General features: G+C 37.3%; 1 protein-coding gene across 2 annotated transcripts in view; it reads right to left on the bottom strand.

Moving 5' to 3' along the window:
- The window catches only part of COPG2 (COPI coat complex subunit gamma 2), a 130008-nt gene that overhangs the window by 66358 nt on the left and 42647 nt on the right, over positions 1–21003 (bottom strand). For both annotated transcript variants that reach the window (XM_060020897.1, XM_060020898.1), the window contains exon 10: positions 423–556. In XM_060020897.1, coding sequence (XP_059876880.1) covers positions 423–556 — 134 coding nt within the window. The remainder of the gene's footprint in view (positions 1–422; positions 557–21003) is intronic.

A 21003-nucleotide genomic window follows, 5' to 3' on the forward strand; every position in this document is an offset into this window, starting at 1 on the left:
CTTAAATTTTTTAATATGGGGAAATGATAACTTCAGAAAAAGAAACACAGTCACCCCTCCATATCTGCAGGGGACTGGACCCCGGACCTTCCAGGACCCCTAGCAGATGCCAAAATCTGGGGATGCTAAAGACCCTTCTATAAAATGGTGTAGCACAATCAGCCCTTGGTATCTGCAGGTTCCACATCTCAGGATTCAACCAACTGTGAATTGATTGGGTTGAATTGGTGGGATGTGGAACCCAAGGATATGGAGGTACAATTGTAACTAAAAAACAGCTAAAATAAACCATTTATGTATCAAAATGTAAAAACTACATATACAGAGCTAAGGTTCAAAATTACCTATTCTGTAGACCTATGGAACTTAAAACAAAAACATAAGAAAATAAACAAAAGCCAGTTATCAAATATACAACTAACCTGAAACAGCAGGTGCCAACTCCCTTGCAGTACAGTTAGGAAGATGGATGATAGCTGAAGCAGCTTCATAAATAACCATTTCATGTTTATTTCGCAAGCAGCTCTCAATGAAATCGAAGACTGGACTTTCATGGCTGACAATAAATATACACAGGCCATAATTAGATATCATAAAGAACAGAGGCAATGTGCATAGTGGCTAAAAGCACAGACAGGGGGACTTCCCTGGTGGCACAGTGGTTAAGACTCCATGCTCCCAATGCAGGGGGCCTGGGTTCAATCCCTGGTGAGGGAATTAGATACCACATGCATGCCGCAACTGAGAGTTCATATGCTACAACTAAGGAGCCTGTGTGCTGCAACTTAGGAGCCAGTGAGCCGCAACTAACAAGCCTGCGAGCTGCAATTAAGACCTGGCGTGAAGAAATAAATAAATTTTTTTTTAAAAAAAAGCAAAGACAGAATGAGAAGCACTTTTGGAATTATGAATGAAGGACCTCTGAAAATACACTCCTCCATAAAAGCAATGAGAATACTGGTGTAAAGTTTCAAAATCAACATTTTCAGCACTCTAGAAGTTAGCTGAAGGATTGCAACAATCCTAGGAACATTTATTCAAGAGGAACAGCTGAATCTTCATAAGAACAGTAAGCTTTCTGGTATTTTAACTTGCTCTATTTCATACCCTCTTCCCAGCTTCATGGTAGCCTTGGAAACCAGGGCCTCAGAACCATACTAGCTATGAAAGCCAGCAGCCTAGTAGCCACTGAAGGAGGCAGATGAATTTGGAGCACCATCAAAAGCCATGTTCCTGGAGCACTGTCGCTACTTGACCTGAATGATGCTCCTTAAAAAAGCCCCATTCATGAAGCTAATGTTTTGGCCGCACTACACAGCATGTGGGATCTCAGTTCCCCAACCAGGGGTTAAGCCCATGCACTCTGCAGTGGAAGTGTGGAGTCCAAACCACTGGACCACCAGGGAATTCCCCGAAGCGAATTTTTATTTCATCTAACTCTGAGGACATTCAGTGAGGAAAGCCCTATCCCCAGGAGGTTTGTCTCCCAAAAAACAGCAGCAATTGCTTAACACTGCAGTTGCCACAGGTACTGATTCTAGTTGGCGCAAACAAGAGTCTTGCCAAAAAAACTTAAAAAGAAAATCTAAGAAATGAGATGCCCATAAGGGGCTTTAATTTCTGACATATTCCTGGGGATCTAGAAGGCTGTGCAAATACCCAGGTAAGAGCTTACGGAGCTCTAGCCTCTCACCCATGCTTGACTTTGAGTTTCTGCACAATTAGGAAGGGAAGACTAGGCACAGTTATGCATACCCCCACACACAAAATGCCCACTGAAAAAAAGATGGGAGACATGTTGGTCAAAAGCATTTAAGAAAATCTGTCAAGTCATTATCCAAAGACTCAGCTAACCAAGCAGACTTCAGTAGCCACACGTGACAAAGAATAAGGACTGCAGAATTAGTCCAGGAAAGTCACTAAACAAACAACAATAACAAACAGCAACAAAAACAAACTCTGAGAATGGAAAAGGGAGAAATAAGATTGTCAGTTACCACAGTATATTAAATATACAGTTTTTGACAAAAAGCTATGACACACAAAGAAATAGTGAGGTATGGCCCATATATAGTGAAAAAATGCAGTCAACAGAAATTATTCTTGAGGGAGCCCAGATGTTGGATGTACTAGGCAAAGCCTTTAAGTCAACTAATATAAATATGTTCAAAGAAGCAAAAGAAACCATATCTAAAGAATTAAAGGGAATTAAAAAGTTAAAGGCATGACAATCATGCCTCACCCAAGAGAGAGTATCAATAAAGAGGAAAAAATGAGTTGTTTGTTTTTTAAAGGAACCAAATAGAAACTCTGGATTTGGAAAGTGCATAACTAGAATAAAAATTTCAAATCTGCTCAGATAAAAGAACAAGTACCTACAATATGCTGCCTACAAGAGACTCACTTTAGGGCAAAAGTCACACATAGATTGAAAGTGAGGGGATGGAAAAAGATATTTCATGCAAATGGAAACAATAAGAAAGCAGGGGTAGCGATATTCATATCAGACAAAACAGACTTTAAAACAAAGTCCAAAAAGAAAGACAAAGAAGGACACTATATAATGATAAAGGGATTAATACAAGAAGAGAACATTACACTTGTTAACATATATATGCACCCAATGTAGGAACACCTAAATATACAAAATAAATACTATCAGACATAAAGGGAGAAATTGACAGGAATACAATAATAGTAGGAGACTTTAACACCCCACTGACATCAATGGACGATCTTTCAGACAGAAAATCAATAAGGCAAGAGAGATCCTAAATGACACAACAGATGTACTTAATTGGTATCTACAGGACACTTCATCCAAAAAAAACAAAAACAAAAACCAAACAAAATACACATTCTTTTCAAGTGCTCATGGAACATTCTCTAGGATAGACCACATACGAGGACACAAAACAAGCCTCAATGAATTTAAGAAGACAGAAATTATTTCAAGCATCTTTTCTGACCACAACAGTATCAAACTAGAAATCAACCACAGAAAGAAAAATGGGAAAAAAAATCACACGGAGACTAAACAACATCCTACTAAAAAACCAATGAGTCAACAATGACATCAAAGAGGAAATCAGAAAATACCTTGAGACAAACGACAATGAAAACACAACCTTACAAAATCTATGTGATGCAGCAGAAGTAGTTCAAAGAGGGAAATTCAGAGCGATACATACAGGCCTTTCTTGAGCAACAAGTAAAATCTCAAGCAAATAACCTAACCTACCACCTAAAAGAATTAGAAAAAAGAAAAATAAACAAAAGCCAAAGTCATTAAAAGGAAGGAAATAATAAAGATCAGAGAGGAAATAAATAAAATAGAGATCAAAACAACAATAGAAAAGCTCGATAAAACCAAGAGCTAGTCTTTTTGAAAGGATAAACAAAATCGACAAACCTCTAGCCAGGCTAACAAGAAGAAAAGAGAGAAGACCCAAATAAACAAAATAAGAAATGAGAAATAACAACCAATACTGCAGAAATACAAAAAGTCATAAGAAAATACTATGAAGTTATAAACCAACAAATTGAACAACCGAGAAGAAACAGAAAAGGTTTTAGAAACAGCCAGAATTGAATCAAGAAGAAACATAATTTGAACAGACCAATCACTAGAAGTGAAATAGAATCTGTAATAAAAAACAAACAAAAAAACTAAAAAAACTCCCCACAAACAAAATCCAGGACCAGATGGCTTAACTGGGGAATTCAACCAAACATACAAAGAGGAACGTATACCTATCCTTCTCAAATTATTCCAAAAGATTTAAGAGGAGGAAACACTCCCAAAGTCAGTTTATGCAGCCACCATCACCCTGATACCAAAAACAAAGACACTACAAAAAAAAGAAAATTACTGGCCAATATCTTTGACAAATAGAGATGCAAAAGTCCTCAACAAAATTTAAGCAAGCCAACTCCAACAACACATATAAAGGATCATACACCATGATCAAGTTGGATTCTTACCAGGGTCACAAAGATGGTTCAACATATGCAAATCAATCAACGTGATATACCACATCAACAAAAGAAACGACAAAAACCACATGATCATCTCAATGATAGAAAAAGCATGTGATAAAATTCAACATCCATTCACGATGAAAACTCTCACTGAAGTGGGTATAGGGGAAATACATCTCAATAAAAACCATTTATGACAAACCCAGAGCCAACACAATACTCAACAGTGAAAAGCTGAAAGCCTTCCCACTAAATTCTGGAACAAGACAAGGGTGCCCACTCTTACCACTGCTATTCAACATATTTTTGGAAGTCCTAGCCTCAGCAACCAGACAAGAAAAAGAAATAAAAGGTATCCAAATTGGAAGGGAAGAGGTAAAATTGTCATTATATGCAGATGACACAATACTCTATACAGAAAACCCTAAAGACTCCACACAAAAACTATTAGAACTAATAAATGAATTCAGCAAGGTAGCACGGTACAAGATTAATATACAGAAATCTGTTGCACTTCTTTACAGTAACAATGAAATATCAGAAAGTAAAAAAAAAAAAAAAAAGTTTAAAATCGCACTAAACACACACAAACACACACAAAAACACAGGAATAAACCTAACCAAGGAGGTGAAAGACCTATATGCTGATAACTCTAAAACACTGATAAAGGAAACTGAAGATGATTCACAGAAATGAAGAGATATCCCATGCTCTTGGACTGGAAGAATTAATATTATTAAAATGGCCATACTACTGAAAGCAATCTACAGATTTAATGCTATATCTATCAAATTACCCATGACAGTTTTCACAGAACTAGAACAAATAATCCTAAAATTTATATGGAATCACAGAAGGCCCCGAATTGGCAAAGCAATTCTGAGGAAAAAGAATAAAGCTGGAGGTATAACTCTCCCAGACTTCAGACAATACTACAAAGCTACACTAATCAAAATACTGTGGTACTGGCACAAAAGCAGACATATAGATCAATGCAACAGAATAGAGAGCCCAGAAACAAACCCATACAATTAATCTTCAGCAAAGGAGGCAAGAATATACGATGGAGAAAACACAGTGCCTTCAGCAAATGGTGTTGGGAAAGCTGGACAGCTATTTGTAAATCAATGAAATTAGAACACTCCTTCACATCATATACAAAAATAAACTCAAAATGCTTTAAAGACACATATAGGATGTGACACCGTAAAACTCCTAGAAGAGAAGACAGGCAAAACATTCTCTGACATAAATAGTAGCAATATTTTCTTAGACTAGTCTCCCAAGGCAAAAGAAAAAAAACCCAAAAATAAACAAATGGGACCTAATCAAACTTAAAAGCTTCTGCATAGCAAAGGAAACCATCAACGAAATGAAAATACAACCTATAGAATGTGAGAAAATACTTGCAAACAATGTGACTGACAAGGGGTTAATTTCCAAAATATACAAACAGCTCATAAAACTCAATATCAAAAAAACAAACAACCCAATCAAAAAATGAGCAGATGACATAGACATTTTTCCAAAGAAGATATACAGATGGCCAACATGCATATGAAAAGATGGTCAATATCACTAATTAAATGCAAATCAAAACCACAAGGAGGTATCGCTTTACACCACTCAGAATGGCTATCATCAAAAAGTCTATAAATAGGGCTTCCCTGGTGGTGCAGTGGTTCAGAGTCCGCCTGCCGATGCAGGGGACACGGGTTCGTGCCCCGGTCCGGGAAGATCCCACATGCCACGGAGGAGCTGGGCCCGTGAGCCATGGCCGCTGAGCCTGCGCGTCCGGAGCCTGTGCTCCACAACTGGAGAGGCCACAGCAGTGAGAGGCCCGTGTACCGCAAAAAAAAAAAAGTCTATAAATAATAAATGCTGGAGAGGGTGTGGAGAAAAGGGAACCCTCCTACACTGTTGGTGGGAATGTAAACTGGTGCAACCAGTAAGTAGGGAAAACAGTATGGAGGTTCCTTAAAAAACTAAAAATAGAGCTACTAAATGATCCAGCAATCCTATTCTTGGGCATATAACCAGAAAAGACAAAAACTCTAATTCGAAAAGATACATGCACCCCAATGTTCATAGCAGCATTATTTACAACAGCCAAGACATGGAAGCAACCTAAGTATCCATCAACAGATGAATGGATAAAGAAGAGGTAATATGCATATATATATAAAATACACACACACACACACACACACACACACACACACACACACGATTACTCAGCCATAAAAAAGAATGAATCACTTTGCTGTACACCTGAAACACAGTAGTGTAAATCAACTGTACTTCAATTTTTAAAAAACTGAGAGAGTTCAGAAACAACTTTTAAAAAATTCAAATCTGCAATTCAACAGCTGATTTGCACTGACAGTAGAAAAAGCCAGAAAACTTGAGGATAGGTTAAACTGAGATAATCTAGCTGAGGAAAATAAAGAATGAAGGAAAAAAAAACCAGAGCCTTGGAGACCTATGGAATATGACTAAGTGTACCAACATTTTCATGATAGGAGGCCCAGAAGGAAAGGAGAGAGACAAAGGGACAGAAGGAATATCCTGACAAATAATGACCAAAAACTACCAAAATTTGTTAAAAATATTAATCTACACACTTGAGAAGCTCAACAAATCCCAAGTTGGAAAAATAAAAAAAGATCCACATATAGACACACCATAATCAAAGTGCTGAAAGCATAAGACAAAGAGAAAATCTTGACAGAAGCAAGATAAAAGCTACTCATCACATTGTACAGGGGAGCAACAATACAATTAGTGGCTTTTCACCTGAAACAATGAAATAGAGAATGCCGTATTCAAAGTGTTGAAATAAAAAGATAAAAATTCTCTATCCAGCAGAACTATGTTCCAAAAATGAAGGCTAATAAAAGGACATTCCCAGATAAGCAGTGACTGAGACAATGTATTGCTAACATACCTGATTTATAAAAAATACTAAACGAAGTCTGTTAAACTGAAAGACTGACTCCAGTGACATGAATAATCAATGAGAAATAAAGTGCACCAGAAATGGTAAATATGTGAGTTAATATAAATTATTCTACAAATAATTTTTTCATTTCTCTTAACTAATTAAAGGACATAAAATTGTATAAAAATAATTATAACACTGCATTATTGAATAATGCACATACATGTAATATACATGACAATAATAGCAAACAGGAGCAGGGAGAGAACAGAACTATACTGGAGCAAAGATTCTATATTTTACGAAAATTAAATTAGCCTTAATCTGAAGTAGATCATGGTAAATTAAAATGCATATTCTAATTCCCAGGGAAACAACTTTTTTTTTCTTTTTTTGCGGTACGCGGGCCTCTCACTGCTGTGGTCTCTCCCGTTGCAGAGCACAGGCTCCGGACGTGCAGGCCCAGCGGCCATGGCCCATGGGTCTAGCCGCTCCGTGGCATGTGGGATCCTCCCAGACCGGGGCACGAACCCATGTCCCCTGCATCGGCAGGCAGACCGCCAACCACTGCACCACCAGGGAAGCCCGAGAAACAACTTTTTAAACAGTAAAAATATTGACAGAGAAATTAAAATGATTCAATGAAAATTTTATTTAACACAGAAGGAGGCAGTCAAAGAGGAAGAGAGGAACAAAAAAGACAGACACTTCTATAGAAAAAACAGCAAAATGGCGAAGGTAAATACAACCATGTCAATAATTATATTAAATATGAAAGGTCTAAACACCCCAACCAAAAGATAGAGATTGCCAGACAGGATAAAAAAGCAAAATCAAACTATGTGCCGTCTACAAGAGATACACATTAGATTCAAAGATACAAATGAGATGAAAGTAAAATGATGGCAAAAGGTATGCCATGCAAACTAATCGTAAGAGATCAGGAGTGGCTATATTAATATCAGACAGAGAATTTAAGACAAAATATTACAAGAAACAAAAAGAGACATAATGAGAAGCTGCTCAATACATCAGGATGATATAACAGTGATAAACATATACACACTTAACAACAGAGCCTCAAAATATATGAAACAAAACTTAACACTAGGGCTTCCCTGGTGGTGCAGTGGTTGGGAGTCTGCCTGCCAGTGCAGGGGGCGTGGGTTCGTGCCCCGGTCCGGGAGGATCCCATGTGCCGCGAGGCGGCTGGGCCCATGAGCCATGGCCACTGGGCTGCGCGTCCAGAGCCTGTGCTCCATGACAGGAGGGGCCGCAGCAGTGAGAGGCCCGCGTACCACAAAAAACAAAAACAAAACAAAACAAAAAAACTTAACACTAAAGGAGAAATAGATCTTTTAACAATAAGAGCTGGAGATGTCTATACCTACCCAATAGCTGATAGAACAACTAGACAAAATCATCAAGGATATAGAGGACCTGAACAATTTAATTCCTCAACTCAACCTAGAACATTCAACCCAGTGACTATAAAATACATTCTTTTCAAGTGCATATGGACAGTTCTCAAAGACAGATTAAATGCCAGTCATAAAATAAGTCTCAATACATTTAAAAGGATAGAAATCATCAAAGCATATTCCCCAGCCACGAATGAAGTAAATTATAAATTAGCAACAGAAAATAAAGGAAATCCCCAATATTTGGAAATTAAACAACTTATTTCTAAGTAACCCATGTATCCGGAATAAATCAAATGGAAAACAAGAAAAAATCTGAAACAGAATGACAACAAAAACACAGTAAATCAAAATTTATGAGATGTAGCCAAAACAATGCTTGGAGGGAAACTTATAGCTCTAAACACCTATACCAGAAAAGAAGAAAGGTCTCAAATCAGTAACCTAAGTATCCACAATAAAGAAATTAGAAAAAGAAGAGTAAACCAAGTCCACAGCAAGAAGCAAGTAAATAAAGATCGGAGAAAAGATCGATGGACTAGAATGCAGAAAAATAACAATAAAAAAAATGAACGAAACACAAAGCTAGTTCTTTGGAAAAATTCAACAAAATTGACAAACCTTTAGCTAGACTAAACAAGGAAAAAAAAAAGTGAAGAATACAAATTACCAAACTCAGGAATGAAGTAAAGGACAACACTACTGACCCTAAAGGAATTTAAATGATTATAAGAGAATATTATAAACAACTATATGCCAACAAATTAGATAACTTAGATGAAATGGCAAAATCCCTAGAAATACCAAACTACCAAACCTGACTTACAAAGAAATATAGAATCTAAACAGACCTATGAGTTAGTTACTTAAAATCTTCCCTCAAGGGCTTCCCTGGTGGCGCAGTGGTTGAGAGTCCGCCTGCCGATGCAGGGAACAGGGTTCGTGCCCCAGTCCGGGAAGATCCCACATGCCACGGAGCAGCTGGGCCCGTGAGCCATGGCCACTGAGCCTGCATGTCCGGAGCCTGTGCTCCACAACTGGAGAGGCCACAGCAGTGAGAGGCCCGCGTACCGCAAAAAACCCCAAAAACTTCCCTCAAAAAAAGCAAAGGTCACAACAGCTTCATTGGTTAATTCTATCAAATATTTAAGAAATAATACCAATCCTTCACAAACTCTTTTATAACATAAATGAGGGTACACTACCTCCCAGCTAATGATGTGATGCCATTATTACCTGGATAACAAAGCCTGACAAATTCTCAGAAAACAACAGACCAATATCCCTCCTGACATAGACATATGAACTCCTTAACAAATTATCAGCAACCTGAATCCACCAATACATAAAAAGAATTATATATCATAATCAAGTAGCATTTTTCCCAAGAATGCAAACAAAATTGATTTAACATCAGAAAATGAGGACCTTCAAAATGGCAGAGGAGTAAGACGTGGAGATCACCCTCCTCCCCACAAATACATCAAAAATACATCTACATGTGTAACAACTCCTACTGAACACTGGCAGAAGACCTCAGACTTCCCAAAAGGGAACAGAAGCCCTCAGGCGACCTAAACACAGAGGGAGGGCCAAATCCAAAGCTGAACCCCAGGAGCTGTGTGAACAAAGAAGAGAAGGGGAAATTTCTCCTAGAAGCCTCAGGAGCAATAAACTTGATGTACCCTGCATCTGTGGAAAACCTGAATAGACAACGAATTATCCCAAAATTGAGGTGGTGGACTTTGGGAGCAACTGTAGAATGGGGTTTGCTTTCGGCATCTAATTTGTTTCTGATTTTATGTTTATCTTAGTTTAATATTTAGAGCTTATTATCATTCGTAGATTTGTTTACTGATTTGGTTACTCTCTTCCTTTTATATATATATATTTTTTTTTTATGTAGATATATATATATTTTTTCCTTTTTCTCTCTTCGTGAGTGTGTATGTGTGTATGCTTCTTTCTGTGATTTTGTCTGTATACCTTTGCTTTTACCATTTGTCCTAGGGTTCTGTCTGTCCACTTTTTTTTTTTAGCATAGTTTTTACTGCTTGTTATCATTGGTGGATTTGTTTATTGGTTTGGTTGCTCTCCTTTTTTTTAATTACTTTTTTATTTTTAATAATTTTTTATTTTAATAACTTTATTTTATTTTTTCTTTCTTTTTCTTTCTCCCTTTTCTGCTGAGCTGTGTGGCTGACAGGGTCTTGGTGCTCTGGCCGGGTGTCAGGCCTGAGCCTCTTATGTGGGAGCGCCAAGTTCAGGACATTGGACCACCAGAGACCTCCCGGCCCCATGTAATATCAAACAGCGAAAGCTCTCCCAGAGATCTCCATCTCAACACTAAGACCCAGCTCCACTCAATGACCAGCAAGCTACAGGTCTCGACACCCCATACCAAACAACTAGCAAGACAGGAACACAACCCCACCCATTAGCAGAGAGGCTGCCTAAAATCATAATAAGGCCACAGACACCCCAAAACACACCACCAGATGTGGACCTGCCCACCAGAAAGACAAGATCCAGCCTCATCCACCAGAACACAGGCACCAGTCCCCTCCACCAGGAAGCCTACACAACCCACTGGACCAACCTTACCCACTGGGGGCAGACACCAAAAACAATGGGAACAACGAATCTGCAGCCTGGGAAAAGGAGATTCCAAGCGCAGTAAGTTAAGCAAAATGAGAAGACAGACAAATACACAGCATATGAAGGAGAAAGGTAAAAACCCACCAGACCAAACAAATGAAGAGGAAATAGGCAGTCTACCTGAAAAATAATTCAGAGTAATGATAGCAAAATGATCCAAATTCTTGGAAATAGAATGGAGAAAATACAAGAAAAGTTTAACAAGGACCTGGAAGAACTAAAGAGCAAACAAACAATGATGAACAACACAATAAATGAAATTTAAGATTCTCTAGAAGGAATCAATAGCAGAAAAACTGAGGCAGAAGAATGGATAAGTGACCTGGAATATAAAATAGTGGTAATTACTACCACAGAGCAGAAATAAAGAAACAAGAACAAAAAGAATTGGGGACAGTCTCAGAGACCTCTGGGACAACATTAAACGCACCAACATTCAAATTATAGGGGTCCCAGAAGAAGAAGAGAAAAAGAAACAGAGTGGGAAGATATTTGAAGAGATTATAGTTGAAAACTTCCCTAATATGGGAAAGGAAATAGTCAATCAAGTCCAAGAAGCACAAAGAGTCCCATACAGAATAAATCCAAGGAGAAACACGCCAAGACTCATATTAATCAAACTATCAAAAATTAAATATGAAGAAAAAATATTAAAAGAGAAAATCAACAAATAACATACAAGGGAATCCCCATAAGGTTAACAGCTGATTTCTCAGCAGAAACTCTGCAAGCCAGAAGGGTGTGGTAGGACATACTTAAAGTGATGAAAAGGAAAAACCTACAACCAAGATTACTCTATCCAGCAAGGATCTCATTCAGATTCAATGGAGAAATTAAAACCTTTACAGCCAAGCAAAAGCTAAGATAATTCAGCACCACCAAACCAGCTTTACAACAAATGTTAAAGGAACTTCTCCAGGCAGGAAACACAAAACAAGGAAAAGACCTACAATAACAAACCCAAAACAATTAAGAAAATGGTAATAGCAACATACATATCGATAATTACCTTAAAGGTAAATGGATTAAATGCTCCAACCAAAAGACACAGACTGGCTGAATGGATCCAAAAACAAGACCCGTATATTTGCTGTCTACAAGAAACCCATTTCAGACCTAAGGACACATACAGAATGAAAGTGCGGGAATGGAAAAAGAAATTCCATGCAAATGGAAATCAAAAGAAAGCTGGAGTAGCAATTCTTGTATCAGACAAAATAGACTTTAAAATAAAGAGTATTACAAGAGACAAAGAAGGACACTACATAATGATCAAGGGATCAATCCAAGAAGGAGATATAACAGTTGTAAATATTTATGAACCCAACATAAGAGCACCTCAATACATAAGGCAAATGCTAACAGCCATAAAAGGGGAAATCAATCAGTAACACGATAATAATAGGGGACTTTAACACCCCACATTCACCAAGGGACAGATCATCCAAAATGAAAATAAATAAGGAAACACAAGCTTTAAATGATACATTAGGGCGTCCCTGGTGATGCAATGGTTGGGAGTCCGCCTGCCGATGCAGGGGACGCAGGTTCATGCCCCGGTCCGGGAGGATCCCGCGTGCCGCGGAGTGGCTGGGCCTGTGAGCCATGGCCGCTGGGCCTGCGCACCCGGAGCCTATGCTCCGCAGCGGGAGAGGCCACAACAGTGAGAGGCCTGCATACCACAAACAAACAAAAAACAATTAAAAAAATGATACATTAAACAAGATAGACTTAATTGATATTTATAGGACATTCCATCCAGAAACAACAGAATACACGTTCTTCTCAAGTGCTCATGGAACATTCTCCAGGATAGATCATATCTTGGGTCACAAATCAAGCCTTGGTAAATTTATGAAAACTGAAACCATATCAAGTATCTTTTCTGACCACAACGCTATGAGACTAGATATCAATTACAGGAAAAAAATCTGTAAAATAATACAAACACATGGTGGCTAAACAATACACTACTAAATAACCAAGAGATAACTGAATAAATCAAAGAGGAAATCAAAAAATACCTAGAAACAAATGACAATGAAAACACGATGACCCAAAACCTATGGGATTCAGAAAAAGCAGTTCTAAGAGGGAAGTTTATAGCAATACAATCCTACCTCAAGAAACACCTCAAATAAAGAACCTAACCTTACACCTAGAGCAATTAGAGAAAAGAGAACAAAAAAACCCCAAAGTTAGCAGAAGGAAAGAAATCATAAAGATAAGATCAGAAATAAATGAAAAAGAAATGAAGGAAATGATAGCAAAGATCAATAAAACTAAAAGCTGGTTCTTTGAGAAGTTAAACAAAATTGATAAACCATTAGCCAGACTCACAAAGAAAAAAAGGGAGAAGACTCAAATCAACAGAATTAGAAATGAAAAAGGAGAAGTAACAACTGACACTGCGGAAATACAAAGGATCATGAGAGATTACTACAAGCAACTATATGCCAATGAAATGGACAACCTAGAAGAAATGGACAAACTCTTAGAAAATCACAACCTTCTGAGACTGAACCAGGAAGAAACAGCAAATATAAACAGACCAGTCACAAGCACTGAAACTGAAACTGTGATTAAAAATCTCTTCCAACAAACAAAAGCCCAGGACCAGATGGCTTCACAGGTGAATTCTATCAAACATTTAGAGAAGAGCTAACACCTATCCTTCTCAAACTCTTCCAAAATATAGCAGAAGGAGGAACACTCCCCAACTCATTCTACGAGGCCACCATCACCCTGATACCAAAACCAAAGATGTCACAAAAAAGAAAACTACAGGCCAGTATCACTAATGAACACAGATGCAAAAATCCTCAACAAAATACTAGCAAACAGAATCCAACAGCACATTAAAAGGCTCATGCACCATGATCAAGTGGGGTTTATGCCAGGAATGCAAGGATTCTTCAATATATGCAAATCAATCAATGTGATACACCATATTAACAAATTAAAGGAGAAAAACCACATGATCATCTCAATAGACACAGAAAAAGCTTTTGACAAAATTCAACACCAGTTTATAATAAAAACCCTCCAGAAAGTGGGCAGAGAGGGAACTTACCTCAAAATAATAAAGGCCATATGGTGAAAAACTGAAAGCATTTCTACTAAGATCAGGAACAAGACAAGGTTGACCACTGTCATCACTATTATTCAACATAGTTTTGGAAGTTTTAGCCACAGCAATCAGAGAAGAAAAAGAAATAAAAGGAATCCAAATTGGAAAAGAAGTAAAACTGTCACTGTTTGAAGATGACATGATACTATACATAGAGAATCCTAAGGATGCCATCAGAAAACTACTAGAGCTAATCAATGAATTTGGTAAAGTAGTAGGATACAAAATTAATGCACAGAAATCTCTTGCATTCCTATATGCTAATGATGAAAAATCTGAAAGAGAAATTAAGGAAACACTCCCATTTACCATTGCAACAAAAAGAATAAAATACCTAGGAATAAATCTACCTGGAGACAAAAGACCTGTATGCAGAAAACTATAAGACACTGATGAAAGAAATTACAGATGATACAAACATATGGAGAGATATACCATATTCTTGGATTGGAAGAGTCAACATTGTGAAAATGACTATACTACCCAAAGCAATCTACAGATTCAACGCAATCCCTAGCAAACTACCAACGGCATTTTTCACAGAACTAGAACAAAAATTTCACAATCTGTATAGAAACACAAAAGACCCCGAATACCCGAAGCAACCGTGAGAAAGAAAAATGGAGCTGGAGGAATCAGGCTCCCGGACTTCAGACTATACTACAAAGCTACAGTAATCAAGACAGTATGGTACTGGCACAAACACAGAAATATAGATCAATGGAACAGGAGAGAAAGCCCAGAGATAAATCACGCACATATGGTCACCTTATCTTTGATAAAGGAGGCAAGAATATACAATGGAGAAAAGGCAACCTCTTCAATAAGTGGTGCTAGGAAAACAGGACAGCTAAATGTAAAAGAATGAAATTAGAACACTCCCTAACACCATACACACAAAAAAACCTCAAAATGGATTAAAGACCTAAATATAAGGCCAGGCACTATAAATCTCTTAGAGGAAAACACAGGCAGAACACTCTATGACATAAATCACAGCAAGATCCTGTTTGACCCACCTCCTAGAGAAAGATAAATAAAAACAAAAATAAACAAATGGGACCTAATGAAACTTAAAAGCTTTTGCACAGCAAAGGAAAACATAAACAAGACAACCCTCAGAATGGGAGAAAATATTTGCAAACGAAGCAACTGACAAAGGATTAATCTCCAAAATATACAAGCAGCCCATGCAGCTCAATATCAAAAAACAACCCAATCCAAAAATGGGCAGAAGACCTAAATAGACATTTCTCCAAAGAAGATATACAGATTGACAACAAACACATGAAAGGATGCGCAACATCACTACTCATTAGAGAAATACAAATCAAAACCACAATGAGCTATCACCTCACACCAATCAGAATGACCATCATCAGAAAATCTACAAACAATAAATGCTGGAGAGGGTGTGGAGAAAAGGGAACCCTCTTGCACTGTTGAGGGGAACGTAAATTGATGCAGCCACTATGGAGAACAGTATGGAGGTTCCTTAAAAAACTAAAAATAGAACTACCATATGACCCAGCAATCCCACTACTGGGCATATACCCTGAGAAAACCATAATTCAAGAAGAGTCATGTACCACAATGTTCATTGCAGCTCTATTTACAATAGCCAGGACATGGAAGCAACTTAAGTGTCCATCGACAGATGAATGGATAAAGAAGATGTGGCACATATATACAATGGAATATTACTCAGCCATAGAAAGAAACGAAATTGAGTTATTTGTAGTGAGGTGGATGGACCTAACGTCTGTCATACAGAGTGAAGTAAGTCAGAGAGAGAAAAACAAATACCGTATGCTAATACATATATGTGGATTCTAAAAAAAAAAAAAAAAAAATGGTTCTGAAGAACCTAGGGGCAGGACAGGAATAAAGATGCAGATGTAGAGAATGAACTTGAGGACACGGGGAGTGGGAAGGGTAAGCTGGGAAGAAGTGAGAGAGTGGCATAGCTAGTGGGAAGCAGCCACATAGCACAGGGAGATCAGCTCCATGCTTTGTGTCCACCTAGAGGGGTGGGATAGGGAGGGTGGGAGGGAGACGCAAGAGGGAGGAGATATGGGGATACATGTATATGTATAGCTGATTCACTTTGTTATACAACAGAAACTAACATACCATTGTAAAGCAATTATACTCCAATAAAGATGTTAAGAAAAACAAAAAAACAAACAACCTGATTTAAAAATGGGCAGAAGTACAGAATGGTCATTATTCCAAAGAAGACATACAGATAGCCAACAGGCACATGTAAAGATGCTCAACATCACTAGTTATCAGAGAAATGCAAATCAAAACCACAATGAGATATCAGCTCATACTTGCCATAACAGACATTAAACAGTCCACAAATAACAAATGCTGTGGAGAATGGTGTGGAGAAAAGGGAACCCTCCTACACTGTTGGTGGGAATATAAATTGGTGCAGCCACTATGGAAAACAATATGGAGACTCCTCAGAAAACTAAAAACAGAACTACCATATGATCCAGCAATTCCACTCCTGGGGATATATTCAAAGAAAAGGAAAACGTTAATTCAAAAAGATATATGCACTCCAGTGTTCACAGCAGCATTATTTACAACAGCCAAAATATAGAAGCAACCTAAGTGTCCATCAACAGATGAATGGATAAAGAATATGTCGTATATATACACAATGGAATACCACTCGGCCATAAAAATAAATGAAATTTTACTGTTTGCAACAACATGGATGAACTTGGAGGATATTATGCTAAGTGAAATAAGTCAGACAGAGAAAGACAAATACTGTATGATATCATTTATATGTGGAATCTAAAAAATAAAACTAGTGAATATAACAAAAAAGAAAAAGACTCACAGATATAGAGAACAAACTAGTGGTTACCAGTAGGGAGAGGGAAGGGGGACCGGCAATATAGGGGTAGGAGAGTAAGAGACACAAACTATTATTCATAAAATAAGCTACAAGGATATATTGTGCAGCACAGGTAATACACACAAGATTTGATAATGACTAGAAATGGAGTATAACCTTTAAAAACTGTGAATCACTATGTTGTACACCTGAAACTTATATAATATTGTAAATCAATTCTACCTCAATTTTAAAAAAGGAAAAAGAAAAAAGAAAATCACTTTGTGTTACATACCAAATTAATAATAAAAAGGACAGAAACCACATGATCATCTTAACAGGTACAGAAAAAGCAGTCAACAAAATCTAACACCGATTTATGATAAATACTCTCAAAAAGGCTAGAGAATGAAGGGAATCCCCTCAAACTGATAAAGGGCATCTTCATAAAATCCATGGTCAACGTCATGCTTAATGCTTTCCCCTTAAGATCAGGGACAAGGCAAGGATATCTGCTTTCACCACTTCTATTCAACATTGTACTGAAGGTTCAAGATGGTACAATTAGGAAAAAAAGAAATTAAAGACATCTAGTTTGGAAAGGAAGAAGTAAAACTGTATTTGTTCTCAGATGACATGATCCTGTACATGAAAATCCCAAGGAATATAACACACACACACACACACACACACACACACACACAAATGGAACAAATAAATGACCATATCAAGGTTACAGGATACAAGATCAACACGTGAAAATCAACAATCAACTGCTGATTTCTATATATTGGCAACAATTAATCCAAAACAAAATTAACAGAACAATTCCATTCACAGCAGCATCAGAAAGAGTAAAATACTTAGAAATAAATTTAATAAAAGCAATGCAAGACTTTTACACTGAAAACTACAAAACCCTGCTGAGAAATCTAAATAAATGGAGAAACAATTTCTGTTCATGGACTGGAAGACTAGATATTGTCAAGATGGAAATTCTCCCAAATTGATTTATCCAAAATAGATCTATTCTATTCAATGCGATCCCTATCAAAATGCCAGCAGGCTTTTTGTTGTAGAAATTCAAAGCTGATCCTAAAATTATATGGAAACATAAAGGACCCAGAATAGTCAAAACAATTTTCAAAAAACTAAATATAGCAAACATTGACAGATCTGAAGGGAAAAGAGAGCAATTCAATAATAGTAGAAGACTTCAATACCCCACTTTCAATAATGGTTAAAACATCCAGACGGAAAATCAATAAGGAAGCAGTGGGCTGGAACTACATTGACCTAACAGACATATACAGAACTTTTTGCCCAACAGCAGCAAAATACACATTCTTCTCAAGTGCACAGGGAATGTTCTCCAGAATAGATCACGTTAGGTAACAAGTCTTAACAAATTCAAGAAGATTAAAATCATACCAAGTATCTTTTTCAACCACAATGGGATGAAATTAGAATTAACAAAAGGAAAACTGGAAAATTCACAAACATACGAAAATTAAACAACACACTCTTGAACAACCAATGGGTCAAAGAAGAAATCAAAAGAGAAATTAGAAAATACCTTCGTACAAACAAAAACACAGCATACCAAAACTTATGGGATGCAGTAAAAGCAGTACTAAGAGGGAAGTTCATAGCAAAAACTGTAATTTTTTTAAAGGCCAACTATAATACTGGACATACAAAATCAAAAATAATTGCCAGAGAAATTCTGAAAATTAATAAATGAGTTTAACAAGTGCGGAGTATGGTCATTTTGTCCAAAACTGATCTTCTGGCCACTCAGAAAAGAAGCTGGATTCCTATGAACTTCCATAACAACTGGACTCAGCTAAATGTGTAATCGATTCTGGTCACCCACAAAGCTTGGGACTCAAGCTCCTTCCTATCATGCCAAAGGAGGGGCTGGTGCTTCCCCAACAGTAAAGGTGGACATGGAGATTTCTACTACTAGCATGCCATGTCATACATCTGGCAAGGTTTGGATCCCAGCCCTTGATTATGCCAGGGAAGGGGTGCTTCCCTCAAAATTTATGTTAAGCCATCAAAATACGTTCTAGGTTATCCAATTTGTTGGCATATAATTATACACAGTAGTTTAAAAATCTCAAAACCCAAGGGTCATAATCCCTTTCTCAGGGTGAGAAAAATGGTCCTGATAGACCTCTGTACACTGTCCTAGGATGAAAAGGCAATGTGGAGCCCAGTGCAACTAGTACTGCACCAGTCTATGTGTTTCGCCCAATGAATGTTACTCCAGTAGGTTAGGTATGAGTTTTGCTTGGATATTTGTACTTATTTGCATAAAAATTGTTATAGCAAGGTGGGCGTCAAGCCAGGTTTCTACTGTAGCTTTCTGGAAGTGGATCAAAGAATGAGAGGTCATTTGGCAGCATGACCAAAGGAGACTCATTTTGGCAGCATGGCCAGTCATTGCGATGGTTGGTCTCACTAGCTGCCTGTGGAAAAATATCCCTAAAGTCCCAATGAATGAAAAATCTCGGGGATAAGATTGCCCAGGTTAGAATTTCTTGGTTTTTATTAATGTTCTTGGTGGGAGTGTCCCAGGAAGAGGCAAACTCAACTGAGGGGAAAGCTAAACAATCCATGATAAAATTATATACACACACAGAGAGAAGAGAAATAAGGATACAAAACAAGAACTGAGAAACACTACTGCAAATGAATAAGAGAGGAGGATTTGTTCTACCATATATCTACACTATTATAAAGCTGTGATGATAAGGCAATGTTTTGCTGGTACAGGGAGAGAAATATAGAGTAGTGGAGAACAGGAGCCCAGAAACAGACCAATGCATATAAGGATGCCTGTTTCATGGCAAAGCTGATATTGCATAGCAAAGGGTATAGACAGGTATTTCAACAAATGGCGCTGGGACTACTGCATATCCATATGGGAAAAAAAGACTGCTACCTTATACCATATCCAAAAAACAATTCCAGGTAGATTATAGACCTAAAACATGAAAGTTAAAACTATAACACTTGTAGAAAATAGTACAGAAAATACATTTGAAAACTTGGGGTAGAAAACATTTCTTGATCAAGACACCAAAAATATTATTCTGAAAGTAAAAGAATGACATTACCTTTAAGAACGTTCTGTTCATTAAGATATCAAGAAAGGGAACAGACAAACTTGAGTGGGAAAAGCTATTTGCAACTTATACAATCAACAAAGGACTCACATCTAGAATACAGAAGAACTAGAAATCAATAAGGATAAAACAGATAACCCCCCAAAAAAAAAGGGCAAAACTCCAATAGGTATTTAAATATAAAAGAATATCCAAATGGCTCATAAATATAGAAAAAGGTTCTCAAACTCATTAGTAATTAGAAAATTACAAATTAAAACCACAATGATTTGACAATGATGCCAAGATAATTCAAGGGAAAAGGACCAGTCTCTCAACAAACGGTGCTGAGACAACTGCAAACTCATATTGCTACTGCATATCCACATGCAAAAGAATGAAAATGGACCCCTGCTTCACACCATATACAAAAATATCTCAAAATGGACCAAAGACCAAAATGTAAAAAATAAAACTCTTAGAAGAAGGAAGCATAGGTGTAAATCTTCGTGACCGTGGGTTAGATAATGGTTTCCTAGGTATAATAACAAAGGCACAAGCAACCAAAGAAAGAAAGACAAATTAGACTTCATCAAAATTTAAAACTTCTGTACTTCAAAGGACACTATCAAGAAAGTGAAAAGGAAGGCCACAGAATGGGAGGAAATACTTGAAAATTATATACCTAATAAAGGTCTAGTATCCAAAATATATTTAACAACTATTTCAAACAACAATAAAAGACAAATAATCCCATTTTTTTTAAACGAGCAAAGGATTTTAAAAAGATATACAAATGCCCAATAAGCATATGAAAAGATGCTGAAACTTGTTAGGGAACTAAAACTTTTCTTGCTGTCAGACCAAGAACTTACCTGTATAATTTTTTTTTCAATAAAAC

This window comes from Delphinus delphis, chromosome 9, assembly GCF_949987515.2.
Source record: "Delphinus delphis chromosome 9, mDelDel1.2, whole genome shotgun sequence".
In the NCBI taxonomy this organism is placed as follows: Eukaryota; Metazoa; Chordata; class Mammalia; order Artiodactyla; family Delphinidae; genus Delphinus; species Delphinus delphis.